Source organism: Harpia harpyja, chromosome Z, assembly GCF_026419915.1.
Source record: "Harpia harpyja isolate bHarHar1 chromosome Z, bHarHar1 primary haplotype, whole genome shotgun sequence".
Taxonomy (NCBI): Eukaryota; Metazoa; Chordata; class Aves; order Accipitriformes; family Accipitridae; genus Harpia; species Harpia harpyja.
Genome location: NC_068969.1, coordinates 87,476,634 through 87,498,931, shown reverse-complemented (window position 1 = coordinate 87,498,931; position 22,298 = coordinate 87,476,634). Strand labels below are relative to the sequence as shown.

Below are 22,298 nucleotides of genomic sequence, written 5' to 3'. Positions count from 1 at the left end.
TGAACCAGCTTACTACATGACTATTCATGCTCTCGTAAGTGGGAGGGGAGGTCTGCAGTTAGGAAGGGAAATAGCATCTTAATAACAATAAACGGATTTTATAGGTGCCAGAAATGGCAGGGGTGATCTGCTGCTGATGCGTAGTAGTTTTGCTGTTACCCTGGTTTAAATTGGTGAGATTTTCAAAAGAAGTGATTTAGCAGAGGAGGTTATCTCTAAAAATTAAAAACAGGTGCCCTCATTCCCTCAAACCACTGGGGCTAAACCACTGAAGATGCTTCAGTCACTTGTTTCCCTCTGAAATTGACGAGAGTAGCTTTCTGCATAAGGATTTACAAACAGTTGAAATCTGTTAAGTTTTTTGTTTTGTCTTTCTATAGTTTGGCTTCTAAATTACTCGTGAACTTTTCCAAGATCCCCTACTATATTGCAAAATACATTTAGAAATTCCTGGCAGCTCCATGCTGTGGCTAGCTATGCTATATCAATACTTAGAAACTTAGGTCAGGTTTGCATTATTTGCCCACACCAGTAAACTAACAAAACCCATCGGGGCGAGTCTACCTGAGTGGCTCTGCCCGGAGGCAGTGGCTGGCTAAGTGTTGAACCTGTTGGCTGATTTACTGTCAGTGTTGGGCACCGCGACCCGGTGTGACTGAGAAGGATTGTGTGCAGGCATACTTGAGATCTGCGTGAAGTGAGATGAAGAGTCTATTTTAAGGTCCGTGTAGACTGGTGGTGATCTTCAGCCAGGGTTTCATTTCCACACTTGAAATGCGGTCCCTGTCGCCTCTGGCCCTCCTGCAGCCGTGTTGGAGGAAGAGGGAGCTTGGCTCGTTCAGCTTTCTGGTTTGGGCGGCGGCTGATTAATTTGCTAAATAGTTGACCGTAGTCTTGGGTAGCACACCTGCTTCCTTCATCCATTTTTCCGAGTGATTTGCACTGCGTTGCTGCTCTCCAAGCATCTTTACGTTGGCTGTCTTGTGAAGGGGAAGGCCTGAGAGCTGATGTTAAATGCTAATTGATAGCTTGTGGCATTAATGCTGTGCTGGACCCAAAGCTGTCTTTCCTTGAACCTTGGCTACCGTAGACGCAGTAAGTGTAGGTATCTAACAGCTGTGTGGGGAGAGTGAGTGTACTGGCCAGTTCGTCTAATGCACGCTTATTTTTTGTGTGCTTGTCCTCAAGCCTTGATGTCATCCTCTTTTGTCAGGTGCTGGGGGCCGAGCAGGACACCTTTCCTCCTTCGTTTGAAGGCATGGACAGCATGCCCCAGATCCTGAACTCTGTGTGGTGCTTCTCAGCCACCGAGGGATGAACCAGGAGGGGGAACTTACTGAGATCGAGTTGCATGGGAGGCAGGTTTAGCCAGGAGAGAGGCTGTGAGGCAGGAGAGAAGAGTCTGCTACTGTCCTCCTCCTCTCTCTGTTCGACCCTGCTGCAGCTCCCTCCCCGGCCGTGTACCAGGGCAGAAGGGAGATGGACACCTGAGGAAGTTCAGGCTCTGGCTTTGGGGGGCTGAACATTGCTGAGGGGGGACAGCAGGGTGCACCAAGGTGCCATCGGTTCATGTCAGGCAGGACCCCCGCTCTGCCTTCCCAGAGCCCTGCCGCCTGCCCTCAGCTCTGGCATGCGTAAGCCCACCCGTGTCCCCAGGACACGAGGCAGTTTCCACAGCTGCCTTTGGAGAAGGACTGTGACGCCTGGCAGGGGGCGGAGAGACCTCAGCTTACAGTAAACCTGGGGAGCTTCGGAGCCCTTCCATATCTGCTGCTTCAGAGCAGGTTTCCTCCGCTCCCTCTGTGTGTCCTCGGTGGCCAGGCTGGAGCAGAAGGGGTGACCTGGTAAAACCAGCCACGGCAGCCACCACCAGCTGCAGTTGGAAGCGGTTACTCCGTTCAGTGCTCTTTAATTGTAGCTGTCACCACTCCAAGCGAGCGGAGGAGGGAGGCGGTTTCCTTGTTTTTCAGCTAAGGGAGTTCAAAAATCATTGTTTTTGGCTCGGCGCTCCATCGCCTTGGCAGCCTTCTTCTCCTCGGCTGGCAGTTGAGGGATGGCGCTCGCTGTCGGGAAGAGACCCGACCGAAGTCAGTCACCACTGTGAAGCAAGGCGAGGTGGGGGAGCGAGGGCAGGACTGCCTTCTTGATTTTCACGGGCGCCCGTTTTGTCCGGAGCGTGCAGACACGTCTCTAGAGGGGCTGCTCCTGCACGGCAGGCACTGGGGTGGCTGCTGCCTTCACCTCCCACTTCCCTGAGAGGGCAGAAGCTTTTTGGCTATACCCGTAGTGACATGTCCGTCGATACCATGCCGTGTGCTTTTCCTGGCAGGCGGCTTCCCCCTGTAGCTTGGAGAAGCTATAAGCAATGGTGGAAGTGTGCAATCCATCTCATGGCTGGAGAAGGTGCCTTGGAAATGCATGTGGGGTGAGACTTGGTTGGGAACTCGGAGACTTGGGTGAGAACAGGAGCAAAGAAGAGGAACTGCTGGGAAGTGACAGTGTTTGGAAAAATCAGCTTCATTATGTCCTGTTACAGGAAAAAAAAAGTACTGAGGTGAAGCAAGAAGGGGGGAAGGGCAGACTAGCAAGAGCAGTAAAGATGTTGGCTGTATTTCTAAAAGTGAATATTTGGAATTCACATTACTACAATATGTTAGCATCCTGTGCAATGCCACTCATCTATTTGAATGAGGAGACTGTGGCTTAATTCATGATAAATAACAAGGAAAAATCTATGGAGGCACACATGTTTAAAGCAAGCTTTGAAAGGAAGAAGCGATAGTGTTTAAAGTAAGTTAAACATTATATGTTTTTTCCTAGAAGTGCTAGCAAGATCACTTAAGGAAAAATATATGTGTGTAAAAAAACAGCGTGTTCCACAAACAAAAGCATTTGTACAGCTTTGTAGAGCAGTTGTAACAGCACAGCTGGAGGAACTCCAGGGGAATCTGTAAAAGTCTGTGCGTAATTAGTGCTGCCTTTTAAACACACAAAGGGAAAAAATGAGTGGATGCCAGCAAATCAGCCAAAAAATAATGTATAACCCCAACACTTGGAATTTGATTTAAATACAACTACTAGCTCAGTACGATCCTATCAAAAAAAAAAAAAGAAAGAAAGAAATGCAGTGGGTGGGAGTTTATTGCAGTTGTCTCAGTAACTGGGTAGAGTATATAACTTTCACAATTAGTGGAATGCTGGCAAAAAGGAAAGTTTCCTGAAAAGTTCTGCTTTCATGGAAAATGCCATTTCTAAAAAAAGTAAGATAAAAAGGGCACTGCTCTTGCAGAAGGAACCTGTGGAGCCCATAAATGCACTCCTCAGGCATGTCAGTGAGGCGCAGCTCAGCAAGTCTGCCCTGGGCCAGGGTAGCAGGAGCTGCGGTGACTGCGCAAACCGAAAGAGAAGGAAAAGGAAGGACCATTCCTTTCATCTGTTTTAAAGCCATTATCTTCATAGTTTTTCCTTGTATTGTATGTTTTCATGGAAAGAAAAACTTACAGCTGTTTTTTTGTATTTTCTGAAAGCGATCACACCCTTTTCCTATTGGATCCTCAGAAAAGAGTATTGTAAAGCACAAGTGTTGCGGTTTTTTTTTTTTTTTCCAGTTTGGTTTTTTTCCCCTGTTGATCACAGCGTTGATGGAAATGTCTTCATCTGAATACTCTGTGATGCCTGCTATCTTCTCTGGCAGGTGCTACTTTGGAGTACATCCCTCACGGCCAACTTGCAAACGCCCACTTAACTTCAAATTTGCGAACGCTGAAATTGGAGCAGGATGTTGTGCCTGCTCAGGAGGAGAGGAAGACTCCCCTTGTGGAAGCTGTTCGGGGAAGGAAGTCCTTTTCTTCTCAGGACAAAACTCTCACTCCAATTAACCTGACAGATGACCAGCTTGCCTCTGGCCTCTATGGTAATAACTGGCTCACATTCACCTTTCATCGTGCTGATGGAGTTTGAATATGAAATACAGTTAAAGGAGGTTTTCAGGGTTCTCAAAATTGCGAAAGTGGGAAAAGATGCGGGAAAGTCACGGTGTGAGACCCTGTGTCTGCAGATAGTAGTTAATTTTTAAGTGGCAGATGGTAGCGCATCAGTGAAACGCTCTTTAGTGTTTTAATAAGAAAAATTTACTGAGAGAGAAAGGGTTAAAGGTTTGGTTTGTTTTTTTTTTTAACTTAAGTTTGTATGAATGTTTTACCTGTCTTATGCTTAGAGGTTGGTTTAAAAGTTGTTTCAGTGAATAGTAAAATCTAAAAGACCAGCCTTGATTGGACCTCCCCAGCCCGTTGAATAGGTTGTTGTTAAATGTGCTGTCTGTACTAATGCCTTAGTTCTGGCAATGAGCTGGTGTCATCTGACACCAAGAATTAAGATCTTCTTAACAGAGCAGAGTAACCCATTTCAATGTTAGAAGTCTTTCACAAATAGCAAAGAAAAAAAACCAACCACGTGTCTTTTCTTAGTGATTTCTAAAGCACCATGAAGATTAGCAGCATGTTGGAAGATGGGAAAGTTAGGCTAAACAAGTTTTCTGCTTCCAAACTTGTTTTTGGAAGTGTTCTTCTATATTTCCAATGTGCATCCCACACCATGACTGTATATATAAAAGATGAGAAAGCCCAGCTTCAGTTGGTAAATTAAACAGAAAGCTGTTGTGTTTGTTTGTTTTGAAAAATTGTCTAAAGCTGCTGCAGTCAAAGCCAGCTATAGATTTGTACTGATAGGTGTGCTTTGTCTCCCTTTTCAACAGTATGTACTAATAGTGAAAACACACTAAAATCTATCATGAAGAAAAGGGATGGGAAGAAGGATATGAGCAACACCAAGAAGAACCTGCAGTTTGTCGGCATTAATGGCGGGTAAGAGACCTGTCTCCAGAAATCTGTCATTGTGGCACTTTCACAGTGGGAAGGAAAGGAGAAACCCAGGAGTGTACGCATAGCTTTGGCCTGTCCTTCAGGCTGAGGTGCATCTGCTGAGTTTAAGGGTTGGAGGGAAGAACGAAACAGCTGAGCTTATCTTAATCCTCTGTGAAACTTTAGTGCTTGCAAGTCATACGTGGCATCAGTCTCAAGTACCTGCAGATTAGATTGCTGGCAAATTTAACACAGGAAAATGCAACAAACTCAAAAGTCATGGAAATGTTTCTCGGGCAATATTTTAGTAAGAAAAGCTTTAGTATGTGTTTGGCAGCTGACAAGCACAGCATTGTGCTGTTGAACCATACAGCAAGAGATGGCATTGCCTAAGAATTAACTTTTCTGGCTTTGCACTAGATAAATAACAAACTTTTCTACACAAATACAGAAAACAGTATGGAAAATAATCTTCTAAATATTACTTACCCTTGCAGAATGTTGCAAACAACTTTAAAACGGTTTCACCAAATTGTTTTTATATAGCTTTTCTAGCCCTTTCCTCAGATTAGTTTTTCTTTAGTACAAATGCCTTGTGCAGTATATAGCCTAAATATGGCAATTACTTCATTTCATCAATATTGACTAAAAGTGTTATTACCTACAGTGGGGGAATGTTACCACTCATAAACCACTGTTGTACAGTAGAAGAATAGGCTTAGTACGTTAATTCGTCAGCTGCTGAGGTTGGTGGAATAAGACAGTTCGTTAGAATCAGCATTAAAATTGTCCAAATCACTTATATTTCACCTAAAATACCAAAATGTTTTTGACTGTCAGAGGAAAAAATGTTAAAATCATGGCTGTTTTCTTTAGATAGCTTTGTTAGCTTCCCTGCTTATATCTGCCTAGTAAGGCAACAACACAATTTACTCTGAACAATTTCATTTTGTGGCTAAGGCAAGGTCTGACAAGAGTATTAAGACTTCTGTTTAAAAAGGGTTGTTCTTCCATTACACACTGTGTCCGTAATAATTACAGTGTCCATTGGCAGTGACCCTGAGTGCAGTGAGTAGAAAAGGTTTCTGAGTAGAAAACAGGAGGACTAAGCCTTTGCAAGACGTTTTTCAGCTTGCACTGGCGCAAGCACTGACCGCTGCTGAATGGCACTGAGCAAGCACCCCTGCCCCTGCCTGTTCTCCCCCCCAGGTACGAGACAACATCCAGCGATGACTCCAGCTCTGAGGAGAGCTCCTCCTCAGATTCGGAGGAGGAGTGCGAGGACCACGAGTACCCCCACGGCCGGCACACAGAGGAGGGGCAGCCCGCACCCCGTGCTGTTCCGGAGGTCTGCGCCATGGGGGCAGAGAAGGACAGCACCCCTCCAGAGTGCGAGGCCGAGGAGGTGGAAATCAGAGAGAGGTAGGCTGCTCGCCCTCTCCCAAATGCCTCCGAGGGGATTACTGCCGCCTCATTGCGTGGGGCAAGCCACAGGCTGTGCCCGTGCTGGTGGAAAAAGCACTAGCCCCACAGCTGCTCGACTGCTGCCCGCTTCCCTCCTCCTTGAGGGGGTAATCAGGGGCGATTTTGTCACAAAACGTGTGAGCGGGGAGAAGGTGTCAGAGGGTGTTCTTTCCAGCAGCTGACCCCAGCAACCTTAAATGGTCCATTTATAGCGAGACCCAGGTGGCTTCCCCCAGGCGGAGACTCTCCCAGGTTACAAACGGCACTCATTTAGGAGCAGGCAGTGCCTTGTTAACAGCCTGGTCTGTAAAACAGTAAGTAAGCAAGCAAATGAGTCTTGAACCACGCACACCAGTCAGCAGCCTGCTGGGAGCACATCGTGCACTTGCACCTTTCACAGCATCTCAGCTGTGGCGGGTACTGCTCGGTAAGATGATGAGGTACAGCAGTGAGGAGGCCATCCAACCCTGAGATCATATACTTCATATGAGATCGTATACTACAGTATACTTCAAAACCACCGTCATACACTTGTTCAGCATTTCGTGTCTAAGTTAACTTTTCAAATAGCTGGTAATGAGCTGTGTAAGGTAGCATTTGACAGTCAAGGTTTTGGTGGGGGGGTGGCACATGGAAAGCAGTAATGTGGTGAGATTTTACTGATTCTTGATTAGTGTATGGACAAAAGGAAGTATAAACATAGACAGTGAAGGGATATTTTATAGATACTGGGTTTGCCAGATGTTTACAAGTGTGCTAGATTGGAAAATTATGTAAGTGGAATAATAACAGTAAAAGAGGTAAGACAAAATTAATATGCCGTGTTTCATGGAGGTAGAGTCTAGCATCAAACGTATCTGTAAGTATCACCTGCTAAAAAAAAGAGATGCAGAAATTCATAATTAAACAGCTGTTCAGAGGCCTTGGAGCTGTGAGTTTTTGAAGTGCCCTGAGCTTTATTTATACAGTACTGTAAGATGGCCTGTTATTTTACAAGTGGCATAAAAAGATGGGCAATTTCTCAAAGGAGCTCTCTAATTTATATTTACCCTCACAAGGGGTGATTGTGAAGAGGAGCAGCAGGACAGCTTAGATAGCCACGTGTACTTGAGGAGCATGTTGTTTGCACGCTGGCTGCCCTGGCAATGCCGTTTGAGGGGAAGAGGCAGGGCGCGTGGCCACGTGGGACCGAGCATGGTCCATGCGATGGTGGAGCATTTCATTGCTCTGGAAGCACCAGCAGCTGGCTCATAACCCTGGCAGGCTAAAATGCCTGCCTTACACATATGAGTGTGTTAGCCTCTCTGCTTTTTGGGAGAATTTTCCTGGAAAATTGCCATTATCTTCTGTGGCAGGTTGTAGGCAGAGATGGTTGGCTACAGCCTGGTGTGCCATGTGGCATGGGCATGAGCCTTCTTATTTTCAGCTGTTCCCTGAGTTTTGAAATTTGTGATGGAAAGGGGGCAGAACTGAAAACATGAAGGGGGACTGGAGAAAGACAGTAAATTTCCAGAGTGGATGGGATAAGAAAGGTTGGTTCCAGTGAATGCGAGCTGGCAGGAAGGCACCGCCTGTGCCCTTTCCCACTGGTTAATTCTGTTTCCGTCAAAACTATCGGCATTTCCTGTTGTTAAGCAAGTAATCAAAGCATAGAGTATGTAATACATGCTCTGCAGTCATACAGGAGTAGGGGAGAATTTCCACTAGAAGGGTTGCCAAGTCTAAAGCACAGAAGCGATGCGTCACCTGCTCTCTGTTCCCGCTTCTTCTCCCGCATACATCCCTGCTCGCCGTGGAGGGAGTCCCTGCGGAGAAGAGCTGCCAGAGCGGCTTCTGAATTGCAGCAGCTGATGGCTTGCCTGGAAACATTCATTCCCACACGACTTTCAAAAAGGTAAATGTTCCTACACTGAAACGTCAAGAGAAATATTGAAACATGCCATGTATTCTGCTGTCTCCCTCAGATACGAACTAAGTGAAAAGATGCTTTCTGCCTGTCACCTGCTGAGAAACAACATTGATGACCCCAAGGCATTGACCAACAAAGATGTGGTAAGCAGTGCACGGCAAAATTCTCTCCGAGCTGCAACTGAAAAACTTCAGGGAGGGCTAATTTCTGGTTTTGCCGGACCAGCACCACAGTGGCTAGGCGGAAGAGGATTTTGTCTTTCCTGGAAGAGTCACAAAGTGCTTTTTCTATCAGGAGACTTTTGTCCAGGGAATGTACTTGTGCTTTGTGTCCTGGGCTGTTGTCATCCCAAGGCACACACATAAAAATAGTAACATGAAAGTGCAGTTTCAACACATCCATGCGTTCCTGTGTTATTTTTCTAAGTGTTGCTTTAGCACTGCTGTGGCCAGCTCTCAGGCCTCATATTAAGAGACTGCACGAGGTGAGGACCTTGTTTCTTCCCATGACAAAAGCTCGGAGTCTTCTGAAACTGCAGGTGGAGGATTCATTGTTAGTATAATACTCAGTCTCAAGAAATAAGGTTGTATTTGTTTCATATAGGAATTGCCTATATGCCTGATCTAGGAATTGCCTATGCTACTTTGTGAGGGCAATCTGAAAGCAAAGTGATACGAAACTGAATTTCACATTTGTTACAGTTGTGCAGTGATGTAAAAGGCAACAGTCCAGTGCCAGTCTCCTCTACTGTAGACCATCTGCAGCTTCTTAAAGACCATAATGTTGTCTTTAAGACACAGACAATAATATTGTCTGTGTCCAGTTCTGACATTCACGGTCCAGGAATGTTCTGAAAAGTTGTTTAATACAGTTGTGGCAGGTAGATTTCAGTCCTGGGTCAGTCCTTCAGGAGTAGTTTAGTCATTCAAACAACAAATGCTTCAGGCCCAGTCGGAGTTGACAGTGCCAAAAATGGCATAACCAGGTGATAATCTCTGCCTTAGAAGTGTAATTTGAATTTACGTGTTTCTTTCTTGTGCTTAAAGTGTTTGCCAGCACAAGTGGTGCTTTGTAGTGGAAACTGCAGACCAATCAGCTCTTGTTCTCTGTCTGTCTGCTGATAAAGAAGTCTTGTCCAAAAAGGGTAAACTTCAGTACAGCTAGGGATCTGTATAAATTGTCCCAACCTCTTCCAACATAGTCAGCTCCTGTGGCTGCTGTTTACATGAGAAAGAGCTGCAGACTGCTCCTTTTGGGATGTGATGGATTACTTGAATAAAAAAAGTGTACAATTTACTTCATAATGCGTGTGATACTGTGACTGTAAAAATAATTTCTTAGTGGTATTTTGCACTCAGTAGTGCCTAAAATAAAAAAAAATATTTATATTATGTCACTTTGTGACCACTTTTGTGTTTCAGCTCTGTGTGTTCACAATACATGTGGTCTCTTAATTCAAATGGTTGGACCTTGTAAGTTTTCATTATAGTAGTACTGATGTAGAATATTTGGTATATGTGTATATGTAGTACAGATATATATGTAGTACTGACGTGTGTAGAATATTCTCCCTTTACCAGACATGGACCCCCGCTAGAGCTATTAGTACAGGTCCTCTGTGTTTTCCCTAGAGGCTAGAGAAGCATGCTGAATGTCTTCTATGCAAAATTGTCCTTGAACTTACTGGGCACCTTGCAGGTAGGGGTTTATGAGAAGAAGGACATGGTCGTCCTTCCAGGTTAGAGAAATTGTCTCAGAGAGTCAGAGCTGGCGGTGACTGCAGGAGCCTTCTTGGTCACAGCTAGATCTGTTCCACCTACATTGTTCCCAACAGACAGTTACCTGGCCTGAGAGGCTCCTACCCCTCCATTCTCAGTCCCTATGGGAACCAGTGGGAAAGTGTATCCTGAATGTCGGGCCTGCATCTTCTCATTGTAGCTAAAATCCCTTACTCCTACAGGCATCCATCGTGCAGGTGAAGAACATGTTCATTCTTTTCTCACTGCAACAGCCTTTTGCACTGTGAAAATGTTACAGGGTTCCTTTCTCTAGCTGTTCTTTCAGCAAAGCATCTCCAGTCCTTCCTGTCTGTCCTATAGGTCAGATTTCCTTGGCTACTAATGCTCGCAGCTCACCTTTGAAACTGTTTTGACTGAATCTTTCATGTCATTCAGTGATTAGACCAGACAAGGTAGTCTAGCTGTTGCCTTCACAGTGCTAGGTGGAGAGAATGAACTGCATCACATGCCATGCAAGCTATAAATCTGTTTATTCACCCCAAAACAGTATTTGCCTTTTTCATTACAGTGTGATGTTGTTGACTCAGGTTCAGCTTGTCATCTTCTGTAATGTCCAGCTCTTCTCCTACAGAACTGCTGTCCAGCCAGTCCTCCTATACTTTGTGCGTTTGCTAATTCATGCCTTGGGATTGGGCCTAGTTGTCTTAGCATGCTGTTGTTTTAAGTCCCCAAGAAGTGTGCATTCCCACTGCTCTTAGCCTTGGTTCATCAGTGATTTGTAAACGTCATTAAGTATTTGATGGAAATGGTTACTCCAAGTCTTTTTTCTGTTCACCACTCTTTGATACCTTTAATTTTTGATACCTTTAATTCTGGGAGTAATCTCATCCTAAAAATCTGTACCCTCAGAGGTGAACCATACCTGAAAATTACTTGAAATGAGAGGAGGTATACAGTCGGAGAGGAGGTGGACAACTGGTGTTTTAAAGAGGTGTCTAGTCAGAGGGGAAACTTCAGTCTGTACATCTTGTTTGTGAGCTGAATACTTTCTTCCCACATTTGACTAAAAAAGGCTTGACCTCCTGCATCGCTGACTTGTGGGATGGAAAATCCTTTAAATAGATTGCCCATATCTAAATTTTTCTGTCTTGGTTTTGGCAGAGGTTTTGTTTAAATACCATCCAGCATGAGTGGTTTCGTGTCTCAAGTCAGAAGTCAGCTGTCCCTGAAATGGTTGGAGACTACATAACTGCTTTTGAAGAGATTTCTCCTGCTGTCCTCAGACATATCATCAATATGGCAGATGGAAATGGAAACACGGCTCTGCATTACAGTGTCTCACATTCTAACTTTGAAATTGTAAAGCTTCTTCTGGATGCAAGTAGGTTGACTTGTTTGCATATTTTTTTTAATTACTTTTGGTTTTTGCAATCCTCATGGGTGAAATTCTTCATGAGCCAGAGGTCGATTTTGGGCTCCCTCCAGCTGCTGTTTTAACTGTTAACAGTTACATGGTAGCTCACTTGGGTAGCCTAGAATCCTTCGTTCTAGTGCTAGCTGTGGAGGTGATTTGTAACTTCTTGACGAAGTTAAAAATACACTCAAGTAAACTATTTACAGAGTTGACCAGTGTTTGGGATGGATAGGTAGGTCCCTGACTCTTGGACTGTAGTCCAAGTTCAGCAGCACCAGCCTCCACCAGTTTTCTCTGGAAGCAGCACAGCTGCTGCTCAGCCAAAGGTAGGGTGCTGCTGGAGGAAGATGCATTGAGGTATAAACATCCATGTTGAACACCCAAACTAGTCCAGCTTTGTCTTACTACAGCAGTACAGAAGCTTTTTCTGGCCACCACCTTGATACGTCTATGCTGCTCTTCTGAGAAACGAGCAACGTGGCATTCTGCCATATAAGAGCATTTTCCTGATCCATGAGCAATGTGATGATGCTTCATTTAGTTGCTTTTGTTGTTGCTTCCTTCTCTCGATCCCCTTGCAACGCACATGCAGAGAGGGTAGTGGCAGAGAGGAGACTCCAGAGCGTCTGCTCCCCATATGTGCTAAGCCAGAACGCAGCCAGCAGAAGGTGATACACGTTGGAGCTGATCCCAGGCAGAATGTGATTTGGTTAAGCCTAGTTTTGCTCCCTGACTGAAGTTTCTTTCTCTAAGCTGGTTATAAAACCTGTCACAGTTGGTTGTGAAGCTTAATTAGGCCAACAACATGGCTAGAGTGTAAGTCTAGCAATATTTATAAATCCAGAAGGGTAGCATCAGATAAACAAGGATATTAATGATACAGATCTCAGCTTTGATAACCCAGCACATCTGTCGCACATGCAGAGACTTCCTCGGCAGGAAAGCAAGCACTTTGAAATCTATGGTCCTGTTTGAAGGCAGCCTGTTGGGAACAGTGAGTCACGGCGGGGGAATGCAGGGAATGTCAGGAGCACAGTGAAATGCAGCAGGCTGGCTCTGCAGCACCACGGTGGGAGGAAGCTGCCCCTCCGCTTCCCTGGGTGTCTCAGGGTAGCATGAGCATGCTCATCTGTTGCTGGAAGTCAGGTCTCCTGTAGTTTACAGCAGCTGCTGTATTGCTATGGACACAGCAGGTTTTGACTGTAAAATCCAACACCGTGACTAGTGCCAGGTGTGCGGGAGCACATTGCACATGCCAACACTTGGAAAATATTTGTGAACAGGCAAATTCCTTCAGGTTTTGACAGTCTTCCTCTGGACTGTGTCTAAATGGTCACTGTAGTCAGCTTTGCAGTGTGGCTATATCACAGGCAGATTCTTGGTCCAAGAACTCTGTGTCTGTGTTTGGTGGGAAGAGCAGATGAGACAAGACACTCCTCTGTATCACCATGCAGTGTTACCAAGAGGACAAAGAGGAAGACAGCTCCCCGCTCATTAGCCATATAGAAAAGGAGCTGAAATGTGACCTCAGAAAACACACCTCTGCTGAAGTAGTCTAGTCAGGGTAGGAGAGTATCACTTCCAATAATTATTCATTACCTGTGAAGTAATGCATGTAGCAGAGTGTCATGTTCTGTGACTTCAGTGGCCTCCCAGAAGTGACTTCTGAAAGTAAGGTTGGGCTACTGGTTATAAGGTAGCACAGGTGATGTTACCAAACATGAAAAAATGTGCATTTTCTTACATCTGCACTTGTATTGCTTCTGCAATGTTCTTTTCACTTAAAAAAAAAAAAAAGCCTTTGGCAATGTATCTGAAGAATTTCCTGAAACAGTTTTGCTTGTTAAAGATATCTGTCGTGCAATTTAACCTCAAGTCTAGAGATACCGTTTATGTAAGTCTGAGTCCTTGCTTTCCAATACAATGAGCACACTAAAAGCGCTGCTGCCTGTAAACTAATAAGCCCTCCTGGATTTCTGCAGAATTTTAGGAACAGAGACAGACTGGAGGTTAGATGTGAACAAAAAGAAGAACTCTTGTCAGTTGCTGGCACTAGTCAGAGGACTTGACTCTATTTGTTCCCAGAGTACTTTTGTTCACAATCAAATACTCTGTAGAGCTGGAAACAGTCTTTAATTGCAAGTTTTTTTCTGCAGCTCCAAAACATGTCCAAGTACACTTGCAGGTCTTTAAAATAACACCAATTGCAGGAAAATGTTTGTGCTGAGGAGAAGCAGCTTTCCCACTGACCATGTTGCTGGGCCATTTTTGTTTTGCAGTGTGGATCCCTGCAGGAGGGGAGCTTAAAGACTATCCTCATGGTATTCCTGGGGTTTGGACCCATGACCCTGATGGTCATGTCAAATTTCACACGCTTGTTTTTACAAAAGAAAAAAAATGCACAAAGAAAGCCCTAAATGATGACATATAAAATGGCTTTGTGCTCTCTCTTGTGTTGCATGTATAGTAGAAGAGAATCCTTTTCTTTCTTAGGCTCAAGAGCACCCCTGTTTATTTTTTTCTTCTCCACTTCCCCTTGAATTGCTTCCATTATGAGAGCAGTTGCTGTCTTTTCTTTTTATAGGCTGCTCTACTAACAGTTTATTCAGTTCATTAGCACAATTGCTGCTTTTTGGGTTCCTGCTTTCCAAAGAAATTATCTCATCCCTCTGCAGATGTCTGTAACGTAAATCATCAGAACAAGGCCGGCTATACCCCCATCATGCTTGCTGCACTTGCAGCTGTGGAAGCGGAGAAGGACATGAGGATAGTGGAGGAACTGTTCAGCTGTGGGGACGTGAATGCTAAAGCCAGCCAGGTCAGTCAAACGGTTCATGAGACACCATTCTCACTCTCGTGTCTTTTTATCTTTCCTTCCACACTCCCATCCCCGCTCCATTGGTTCAGCTTTTGCACTTGTTCACTTTCACCCTCTGCGGTCCTTGATGTTTGTGTGTATGTTTTTGATTGCCGTATACAAAACAGAGCTGTGGAAGAACAGTTGAGCCTGAGGTCTGGATCTCTTCTAAAAATGAAGATTGAATATTATATGAAAGAACCATTACTGAATTTTGGGAGGCATTTGCAAATTCTGCACCATTTAGCTCCTTCCAAGGAACTCCAGGTGTCTGGAAATAGATCCTGTATCTTCCATTAATTTAATAAATAGCTATGTGAATGTGGGATGTGTTATGCATAAAAGGTATTTAAATAATGGCAAGCAGAGCCTTGAGAGTGCTGTATAAAATAACAATCTCCTTTTTTTTCTCCCAGAAGCAGCACAGTGCCGAGAAAATAAGTGTGCATGCTTTGTCACTGATTGTCTGTGTAGTTACTTGAGTTTTCCTCTTCTTTCCATGCAGGCTGGTCAGACTGCACTGATGCTAGCTGTGAGTCATGGGCGGATAGACATGGTTAAAGCTTTGCTGGCCTGTGGTGCAGATGTCAATATCCAGGATGACGAGGGCTCTACAGCTCTGATGTGTGCTAGTGAACATGGACATGTAGAGATTGTCAAACTTCTGCTGGCTCAGCCTGGGTGTAATGGCACCCTGGAGGACAATGTGAGTTGCCTTTCCATACAGTGCTTCATCAGATAGCTTCTCCGCTCTGGAATGTTTTCCTAATTCAGTTTTTTTGATGCAGTGGAGAGCTAGCTGCTGAAATCTGTTTGCATGAATCTGTGACTCACAGTGCCAAAGTACCAAATGCATGAATCCTCTGCTTAGTGGTAGCAAGTGCTGTGATTATTTGGCTAGTATCTTTACTTTTCTAACAGACCTACCCAGTAGCAATTTTTATGGTTAGCTGTAGGTATGCAGTGGCCAGAACAGAAAAAACATTCGCTAGCTCATGGTAAAACATCTTCCCTGCTCACATTCCTTCCCCCTTTCCCAGGAGTCTTCCAGTTTTCAGTTAGGACCTTATCTGGTGACTTAATGGCCTTGAGCGTCGCTTTTCTGTGTCCGTGGCAAACATCAACCCTAAGTTCTCTTCACAGGATTTTCACACAGTATCTACACCATGACTTTTGAGAGTACAGGTTTGGTCTCAGTCATGAAGCTACATTGTCCTGACAATAAACAGATGCAGGCTGTGACTTCAGTGCCAAGTGAGACACTTGTGTATTTCTTGTTTGCAAGGATCATTGCAGCCTACACTGTCAGCAGACAATTTGATCTGTAGACTTCTTAAGCTTGAAACCAGCTTAATGGCTTAGCAGGTTTCTTGCCAGTACTGTGTTCTCATTAACACCACCGCTTCTTGGGTACGTTTCCATTCTTCCTATTGCTTTCACCCACTGAGCACAGAAGTTGAGCCTGGGTTTGGGAGTTGGGAGGGCAGTGGGTGGTTATGTTTTGAAGCTGTTGCAGAGAGCTGGAGACATGGTTTCTTTTCATTCACTCACCTGCTGCAGGAGCTGGCTCAGTTGACTGATGGTGCCAGCGGTGTGTAACAGCTGGCCTGAGGGGAAAATGTAAGAAGGCCTCAGTGTAACAAACACTTTTAGGGGCAATCTAGGTTACTGCAGCCTGGATGCTGTTACCACTATTAATCACCAAGTCAATAATTAAACTCTTCATGGGGACATGACACTTAACTATTCCTGTAGGCAGTTTGATACTGTTTTCCAAGCACAGCTTCTCTGCTGCTTATTCATTTTATAACGGGTTTGTCCATGCTGTGAGATTATGAGATTTTTAGCATTCCGCTAGCTGTTCTGAATGTGACAGTGGTGCTTTCCCAGTCAGCATGATGAGTAGTAAGCTGGGCTTCATCCTACTGATGTGTGCCACTCTGACAGTGATTCAACATCTCTCTTAAAGAACTTGTCTTTGCCTGGTGTTGACTGTGGAGTATTTGTTGTGCATTTGTAGTGCATTATATTGCACTGTAGTGGACAGCTCTTCTAGCTCTCTGTCTGCTCAGGACAGTTAGATTTATGTATAATTGCTCCCTGTAGTCTTATACAATGACTTTCCACTTGGATGCTGTCCCTCGTGCCCCATGCTGGAAAGTTTCCTTAAACTGGTGCCGACCTCTCTAATACCAGTGCTATGGCAGTGGCTGGAAAACGTGCTCCATTCAGAGGGCCAACATAAGGCGATCCCTGTGAGAGGACATTTCAAATACTGGCATTATTGTGGAAACTTCTGTGCACAAGAGCCAAAAGCCAGGCAGTGAACCAGCAAGCCACTGTGAGATTTGTGCTGAGGTTGTAGCTGCCTGCCTTGTAATTTAAACACCATAGGAGAGCAGGGGGTTGTAGCTATGTGGTGCACCAATTTCAGGAAAGGAAGGAAACAAGGAAGGCAGAGTTGGGGATGTGGCAGCTTCATACAGGTGTGCCCCTCTGACAGCTCAGAGGTTCACTTGACAGGTTGTCTGACATCTACTTCTTCCTGGACCAAACATGGTCTAAAGGGAAAACAGCATGTCAATAAATTACCCTTTCAGCAAAAGCACTCTTTGCTTCTAGCAGCCTCAGCAACTATGGTTTCTGAAAGCAATAATATCTTCTGAGAAACTGAGGTGACAGTATTTGACCAGGAAAGTCTATTTGTTTGTAGTTAGACTTCCATCAAGGAGCATTTGGAATTATGAATGCAACTGCTCTTAGTGTTAATGGGAGCTATAACACAACAATTATCATTGTAACACAGCAATAATCATGATAACTTGATTAGCATTTATCCCTCCCTTATCTTTTTTCTGACTCCTCACTAACATTGTAGTTTCTCTCAGGCAGCCCAATCTTCTGAAATCACTGGTCTTACACAGCACTACATGTAACGTTACTGTGATAATGGCGTGCTCATTCTTCCTCAGCAATAATAGAGGCTCCTTGTTGAGAGAAATTATGAGGCCTCTGACAATTGGACTGCCTCATAAAACAGCAGTGCAAGGCTTATTGTCACTTAATTATAATAAAAGAAATTAAACAAGACTCTAAATTAACGCAACTGTCTGTCTGAGCAGTAGTGCCTCCATAACTTCCCTTCTCTGTGGGCTGATGGGGCTTTTAAGAGATCTGTTAATGCAGACAAGCACTAATTCTCTTATTTCTTCCTTTATTCTCTCAGGATGGCAGCACGGCACTTTCAATAGCCCTGGAAGCTGGACATAAGGACATAGCGGTTCTCCTTTATGCCCATGTCAACTTTTCCAAAACCCAGTCACCGGTTAGTACAAAGCCTCCTTACAGTTTATGTTTTAACTTGCTGCCTCTGAGCATAATAGTAAAACATAAAAAAAAAAAATTAACTCCCCAGCAACTGTACAGCAGTACAACACATGAAATTCCGAGTTTATTCACAGGATAATTTTTATGCTGCTAAGTGTAATACACATTTTTAAATACAGGTTGACTGCAGAAGGCTGAACCCTGACTGCAGGTTACCTCCTCCTTCTCCTCCCTTTTATCTGGGGGTACAGATAGCTCACTAGCAGGGTTCACTGACTGTAGCTATTGTGCAGAGGTGCTGTTGCATCATCGTAATGCTAATTATTGACCTGGTCACCAAAATACAGCTGTTTCTGGAGTTACAGCTGTCCTATGTGTTCTGGCAACTACCTACTTGCTCTCCAAGCCCCAGCTCACTCTCCTGATAAACTGCTACTAAACCTTTCCCTGTCTAAACAACATGCACTCTCAGTTAGTAGGCTGTATGATAGCTAGCACTGTTCTTCCTAAAATGAAGAAAAAAAAAAAAAAGATTAATCTGTGTACTTAAAGGCAAGGGATTGAACAGAGTGCTTGTGAGTGCTGTGTTCTCACTCAGCTGGCTGGAATAATTTCACTTTGATTAATTGTTCCTCCCTCTTTTCTAGGGCACTCCTAGGCTTAGCAGAAGAACATCTCCTGGTCCTACCCACAGAGCCACGTTTGAGTAGTGCATGAATATCTGTAAAAATCTCTATGCCATCTTTAAGCTGCTAAATGTTACTGTTTTACTGAGACAGATACTGAATGTAATTGTCTTGTGCCTGAACTCACCAGCAAAGTGAAAGCAGAGATCTAGTGCTAGAGATAGAAAACTGTAACCTTGAAGCAAGCATATAGTTAAGTAGTGCTCAGCTGAGAACCTTGGCCAGAACTGTTCTTTTGCTCACCTACTCATCTTTCCATACACTGGCATAAATCCTGTTTTTCTTTGCTATTATCCTTTCCTATGTTATGTGCAGCCTAAGACTTCTAAAGCTATCCATGCAGGGATGTCCCGGTGGCTTGGTTTTAATCATTCTAAAACATATTTACTATGCCTAGACTTTATCACAGTAACCTTTTCATAAATTTCCTTCCAACATGATTTTGATGTTTTTAATTACTTTGAAATTCAGAAGTTGCAGTTGCTTATATAGTCAGCTCCGTGGATCTTGAGCTGGTGGGTGAGTGGGTAGGTATTGGGGATAGAGCCTCTTGTCAGGTCTGAAGTTCACTAAATAAGTTGTTGCTAATTGGGGATAATGTATAACTTTTTATATGAAACATACTAGTATCTATAAAATTAACTCACACAGTATTTTCAACATTTTATATTCCTTAATAATTAAAAACTACATGAAGAATTACATGTCCTGTTTCCATATTTTTATTAACTGTGTCAGTCTGTAAGCTCCATACATGTTTATTGGAGAGTAAAATTAGAGGTACCAGCTGAATATTCCCCTTGAGTGGAATTGAGTGTAGTTCTCGGTGCATATTTATGGAATGCTATTACCTTGTCACATTCACTTTAGTCATGTGTATTGAAATGTTTGAAGTGCCTTAGACTCTTGCCATATTTTCAGAATAAAATTTCATTATGCTGTTTTACTCCTCTCCTGGTTTACATGTGATTTGTCATCATCCAGAAATACTGCACATTACAACTGCAGCAGCAAAATGGGGTAGATTGGTAAGTCAGGGCAGGGTGGACTGGATAGTTCAACCCTTGGGGGCTGCTGATGCGAACAGCTTCAGTGCCCAGACTAGCTTTTTCCTGCTGACTGGTGGAGTAAAAAGCTTTGCCCAAGATGATATGCCTTCGCTGGTCTTGCATGTGCTGCGAAGGTTGGACCCTTTGCTGTTTGGGAGAGAAGTGGCCTCTCTCTCGGCCATGGGAAGCATCATGGGGAGGCACCGAAGGATGGTGTTCAAGCGATTTGCTTGAACTGCGAAGTAGTTACCAACTGAAATAAAAGCCCTTGAGCTTTATCTTCCAAACAATCCTGGCAGCCTAGTGAAGGGCATGCTTTTTAGATGGCGTTGGAGCAAGTCCGAAGCTAGTGCCTCCATATCCTTGTCAGTTCAGACCTACCTGATGAGACAGAAAAACACACCTCAGTGCCTTCCTTCAAGGGACCTAAATACTTCTGTTCTTCTGTGTTCTTCCTCCTTCCCTCCGTAAGTTGTTATCAAACAGCTCTTCCTACATAGTTCCTTTGAAATAGGGACCCACTGAAGCCATCCTCAACCCACTCAGCCTACGTGGACTCGGTGGCTGGGACTACATGAAATTTCTGTGAGCTCTGTCAGAGCTGGTTTAGTCCAGCTTTGCCCGTGCTGTGTGATACCAGTGCCAGGCTGGTACACCAGTGCTTGGTAGTGTGCCGTCGGCAAAGGGCAGGTGAAGTCTCTCTGCTGGGGGGGGATGTGTCTTAACATAGCAGTCCCAAACAAGCCCCCACAGACACCTTGAGGTCAGTCAGTTTTTACTGTTGCACCTCTCTATTTGGCCAACTTCTCACTCTTCACTTAGCATCTAATTTTGTGTGGATGCTGTCTCACCTGGGTCCTGCCTGCTATTTAAAGAGGTATGTCACCAACTTGTCAAATTACTGTGAAAATAAGGTCTTCCCTCTGACACCAGACTGATGGCAAACAGCAGCAGGAGCTGTAAAAAATTAAACAGAAAAAAATACCCTCACTTTGCCATCCATGCTCAGTCAGAGAGGGTGGGCGCAGGCTGTCTTGCGTAGCAGGGAGCTGAGCTGTGCCCCACACATGCATCCAACGGATGACCTGAGACTTGGTCACACACAGTGCCTGACACCAGCGCAGGCTTCCCAAAAAATTCCTCATTCACTTAGGAGCTGTGTGGGTTTCTCGTTCAGCAGAATTAGTGCAAGTTGGATCTCCCTGCCTTGGGCATGGCAAGAGTGGCTTTTGCTTCATTATCAGACCTGTTGATCTGCCACCTCTTGCCACAGTTCGAACACCTGTCTGGAAATCAAAGTCAAGATAATCTGTTCTTGTCTTTATGAGTTACACACAGTGCTGGAGTTAAACAAATCAAGCTGATGAAGTGGAGAAAAAGGATGACTGCTTTAATCTTTCTCCAGAACTTGTTCTAATTGTACAGAAAATCCAGTTCACATATTTCTACATGCTTGCCTGTATCTAATGGATTAAATTCTTGTCTAGTGGAGAGACATATCGCCAGGACAGAATTTGGACCAGGGACAGGTTTCTACTTTCAGTTTTATCACTTTACCACAGTTTTTATTTATCAGTGGTTTGACCAAAAGCAGTCTAGTTGTGCTTTCTTAAGGAGGTTAGTAATCATACTTTTAACTCTGGCTTATATCTCATGACAGTGGTTTTAAGTAGTCCTGCAAGGAGCAGGGACTTGTATGTGATGATCCTCACGGGTCCCGTCCAACTTGAGATATTCTATGATTCTATGACAGCAGTTTTAAAGCCTGTAGATTATGCTCCAAAATCTGACTTTGTTAAAGAGTATATGCTGAGCTGTCTGATAACATCCTCTTCAGTAGTGCCACTGTATTGCTGTAAAAGATATTTTAATTAGTAGTATGTCCAATAGAGCTTTGCCCCCAAAATAGTTTTTTAAACAATGATCATTGTTGCTGCACTACTGCCTTGCTACTGTGCTTCATTTGCACATGTATATTTGTACATACCATAGCCTGAGGCTAAAAAAAATTTTGAAACACCTGTGAATTTAGCTTTGCAGAGCAGATGGCCATGACTTATTTTCTGGGTTGGCACAGTTCCCTCTGTCTCCCTCCACAAATCAGTGGGAGTCCTGGGCACACAACTATCATAGAAGGGTTTAAAAAAACTGGTCCAGTGGTTTAGGCGTCTAATCACGCAGGGAGAGTCACCAAATGTACTGTAATTTTTTTTTTTTTTTAACCTGGAAATAAGCATAGGAAGAGGAATGTAGAATAAACATTCCTTCCTTTTTTCTCCCCTCCCCCGAGAATTAGTGTATTAGAAACAAACACATTAGGGGTTAAAATTTTCTAAGTGATTGCATTGCTTTCTAATGGCCTTGACTATCAGAAGTCTGGGGCGGAATCTGACCCTTCCAACAGCATGCAAGAGTCAGGTTATGCAACTCAAGAGTTCCTGGATTTATTTAGGTGCCATTTTCCTGGCAAGCAAAAGGGTTGACCCAGAATTGGCCTCCTAGAGCTTTAGAAAATGTTCGATGAAGGTGTGGACTCTGCATTTCTATGCAATGTTCAGTTTCTTCCCAAAAGCTCATTGCCTTGGGTTAAAATGCCTTGTAAAGCAAAGTGCCTCCAGTTCTAGCTGTATGGTGAAGTAAGCCATTGCAGTATGCCATGTAAGGAAGATTACCAAAAGCAACCAAAACTTTGGATGTGTTTGTGGATATGGGTGAAAAGTACAGAATAAACTGACTATTTTACCAAAGTCAGTGAATGTCATTTCTGGCCTAAAATCCTATTAGGGGAGAATTAATGGATTGAGCAGTTAAAAAAAAAAAAGAAAGAAAAAGGAGAAAGAATAATTACTTTCCTTAGCATTTTGTTCTCTTGGATGGCCCTCCTGTCTCCAAGAGGTTGACACCTGAAGCAGTTCACACTGTGGAAGTCAGGCCCTTCCCCAGGAAATAGTTAAGAGGTTCCCAAAAGCATTTGTATCCACCTATGCCCTCTGC

General features: G+C 44.0%; 1 protein-coding gene across 5 annotated transcripts in view; it reads left to right on the top strand.

The window, feature by feature from the left end:
* KANK1 (KN motif and ankyrin repeat domains 1) overlaps positions 1 to 19,201 on the top strand; it is a 118,438-nt gene extending 99,237 nt beyond the window's left edge. For all 5 annotated transcript variants that reach the window (XM_052777594.1, XM_052777593.1, XM_052777595.1 and 2 more), the window contains 9 exons: positions 3,695 to 3,913; positions 4,754 to 4,862; positions 6,069 to 6,281; positions 8,288 to 8,375; positions 11,133 to 11,352; positions 14,061 to 14,203; positions 14,748 to 14,948; positions 17,469 to 17,567; positions 18,217 to 19,201. In XM_052777594.1, coding sequence (XP_052633554.1) covers positions 3,695 to 3,913; positions 4,754 to 4,862; positions 6,069 to 6,281; positions 8,288 to 8,375; positions 11,133 to 11,352; positions 14,061 to 14,203; positions 14,748 to 14,948; positions 17,469 to 17,567; positions 18,217 to 18,279 — 1,355 coding nt within the window. In that variant the 3' untranslated portion in view covers positions 18,280 to 19,201. The remainder of the gene's footprint in view (positions 1 to 3,694; positions 3,914 to 4,753; positions 4,863 to 6,068; positions 6,282 to 8,287; positions 8,376 to 11,132; positions 11,353 to 14,060; positions 14,204 to 14,747; positions 14,949 to 17,468; positions 17,568 to 18,216) is intronic.
* The last annotated feature ends 3,097 nt before the right edge of the window (positions 19,202 to 22,298 follow it).